This window comes from Galendromus occidentalis, unplaced genomic scaffold (genome assembly GCF_000255335.2).
Source record: "Galendromus occidentalis unplaced genomic scaffold, Mocc_1.1 scf7180000076543, whole genome shotgun sequence".
NCBI lineage: Eukaryota > Metazoa > Arthropoda > Arachnida > Mesostigmata > Phytoseiidae > Galendromus > Galendromus occidentalis.
Genome location: NW_003804532.1, coordinates 950,034 through 953,030, shown reverse-complemented (window position 1 = coordinate 953,030; position 2,997 = coordinate 950,034). Strand labels below are relative to the sequence as shown.

The window sequence follows — 2,997 nt, the reverse complement described above, 5'->3', positions numbered from 1 at the left end:
TAGAAGCCATGTTGCGCGGGATGTGGCCGAGGGTAATCGGTTGCCCCTACTCCGGATGTTGAACGGAAAGTCGGACTAAGCCGAAAATGACGAGATTCTCCGACGTCCTGCTAATGAATGGATATCTTCGGCGTCGAGGATGTGCCAGATCGAGGAATCTCGTCGTGGGGAGCCCAGGCTCGGCACTCGGGATCGTCCTCCGAATAGATTAGCGAAAGGAGTATCCTGAACGTCGTGCGCATACCTCGAAAGCGGGGCACCGGGAAGTCTGCCAAACTCGAGGCACTGATCATATTCTTCCGCAGACTAACTGTTCTCGATAGAATTCATCTGAAATGGATCGCTCACTTTGGGGAACTCCTGAAGAATCGATCGCGCATCGCGTCTCTTGGAGTTGAAGCATCGGGCCTCGATTCCAGCAGATTGTAGATGTTCGAGAAATTCTCTAGTTTACTCGAGCGTCCTCGTACAAGAGGAAACTTGTCCATGAGTGGTCACAAGCTGAGGATGCTGAAATACCACGATCCCGACCGGAGTAGCGTTGATGCGACAGAGCTCTGGTTTAGAAGAGGGGTTTTTGTGCGGGATTTAAAAAATTAAAATAATGTCTCGCCAACAATTCGTCCAGTCGCCGAGTTAAGAATTCCGAACGAGATTCCGAATGGTTAATGCGGTGTGGGAGACTTAAAAATCCAGCTCGCGATCCTATTTTTGTGGAGGAGGTATTTTTTGGGGGAATCTGATATCGATACAAAAGCTCTCGGCGTCACACTGCTGAAGCCTCGGTTCGCTGTTCGATTGTTAGCTACAGGACTGCGCCAATTAAAAAAGGAAAAACTCGAGAGTAGTATCGCTTTGAAGTATTCGAGACCTGCTGGATACAGTGACAGGTGCTTTCACAGCGTTTCCGAGACTTATGTGAGCTCCCGTTGCTTGCCAGCGGAACGAAAAGTCAAATAGCATCGATGCTACTTGTGATTCTCTTCAAGTTTTTTTCTAATCGAATGTTCAGACAAAGAAGCCCTCGTTCGCGGTGCTTCGATTCGCATTTGTTCGCTGTCACCCACAAAACCAGTTTTCGATCGAGCTATTCAGACGCCGGCCCACAAGGCCAAGAAGCCAAGATACTGCCGCGAAATCCCGAAACTGATTCCGAAAAATATCGGAATCAGATACACATGAACGGATATTCCAGTGAATTTCAGTCGCGATTATCGCCCGGATCCGTGACATCGAATCGTTGTCAGGGCGCTTCGCCAAGATCTGAACTCGCTATACGACCTATCGGCCCGCTCGCTCACTCATCCGCTTCTCTGGAGCTCTCATTGGTCTTCGTGGACGTGGCGCTAAATTGGTCGAAGGGCGCACGAGCCGATGATGGAAGCCAAACTTTTCCCACAGAGTCCACCTTCTCCACAATTAGGTACGGTGTCATCGTGTGGCGAAATTTGTATGCCAGCACTTCACACACGATACCACACCATCAGCAGATACATCAACCGCGATTTTCACGAGTCAGCAGAAACACAGGACTCCACGAGAGATGGTGGAACGACTAGCACTACTCCTCCAGGTGCATATCCCCGAGAGCTACGGTGACGCCCTTCCCGGTCGGGATCCCGCGATGGATTCGCTCGGGGAAGGCGTCGATAGTCGATTCCGTGGAACATTATTCGCGCTCCGAGCTGCGGGCGAATTTTCCGATGCGACAATGCAATAATTGCTCTCGAAAGCGAGCGCTTCACCCTCTTCGGGGCCGCTCAGAATCGTTTCCAGTTGAACAAAGGGGTGTCGCCGGGAGGGGGGAGTTGACGGCTCGTGCTATGCCTGTTTAGACCCTCGAGCATGAAATCAATGTTTTTGTCACTTGGGGTTCGAGAGGCGCAAGTAATGCGAGAACTAATGGCGATCTCATCTGCATTGCATCAGTGCATACGCGTCGGAGAACGTGGGAAGAGATTGGAATCGTAACCCGTCGTCGTTCGATTCCTGGGCTAGGCCAAATCGCATAGAGAGACTTTCTTCTGTTAGTATTTACACAAACTCTGTTTATTTACAATAGAGTCACGAAGCAGATAATCACCATCCCTGAGAGCCACCCGAGGACCATCCACCGTGTCCTCCAGCGGAGCCTCCGGCGGACCATCCGCCAGCGCCTCCTCCGTAGCCTCCTCCCAGACCTGCTTGCTGAACAGAGGCAGTTCCAGCAACCCGGGCGATGAGGATTTTAGCCTGACCGCCGCCTCCTCCGGACTTGGAAAGGATTTGACCCCCGTTGTCAATAGTTCTGACTTGGTGAATTGTCTTGATGATGTGGGAAGGTCCGGCGACGGTCAGGGAGCCTCCGGCGCCTCCTCCCGAACCACCGGCTCCCTTGATGATGAGGATCTGCTGACCAGCTCCGCTCCCGTGTCCGCCTCCGTATCCTCCAGATCCACCGCTGCCTCCGAGGTAACCGGCGTTAGCCACAGCCACGAGGGCCATCGCGATCACGATGAAAGAGTTCATGATGATTGTATTCAGCTGAATCACTCGAGTGGTTTGCTTGACACGGAACGTCAATAATACCCTTTTATATAGCTGCCATCGGATCAAGAAGCCTGAACCACTCGCCCTCCTCTCGTTGTTCACGATTGCATCCTTTTCCGTCGACGCGATGATCTTGTCCCATATGACGAACGCAGGGGTTAGACGGCCGGTTTCTATAATATATGCATGAGCTTTTTTTGAGCTTTCCCATCGGCCGGCTTCAATACACCGCTCAATGTGACGGGAAGCGGAAAGACCAGCAGTACAATACCTCTTTGTCTCAGAGGTTTCGGACCGTCGCGTGGAATGGCTGGCGGTTTCGGAGAGTTTCGAGAGAGATCTCCACGAGAGTTTTGTCGGGGAAAGCAATGACGACACCGGACCCCGCCTAGAGAAGCTTCCTGGGACTATCGTGAAAGTACCGAGAGTTCGGCACAGACCGGGATCCTGAGCACCTGGAATGCTGTG

General features: G+C 52.2%; 1 protein-coding gene across 1 annotated transcript; it reads right to left on the bottom strand.

Moving 5' to 3' along the window:
* Window positions 1-2,079: 2,079 nt before the first annotated feature.
* On the bottom strand, window positions 2,080-2,541 carry LOC100906978 (glycine-rich cell wall structural protein-like). The gene has a single exon (XM_003739555.3). The coding sequence runs from the start codon at window positions 2,506-2,508 to the stop codon at window positions 2,080-2,082; it is 429 nt and encodes a 142-aa protein (XP_003739603.1). The 5' UTR covers window positions 2,509-2,541.
* Between the last annotated feature and the right edge of the window lie 456 nt (window positions 2,542-2,997).

Coding starts and splice junctions, on each gene's coding strand:
- LOC100906978 (XM_003739555.3), bottom strand. CDS start 2,508: ATGAACTCTTTCATCGTGATCGCGATGGCCCTCGTGGCTGTGGCTAAC.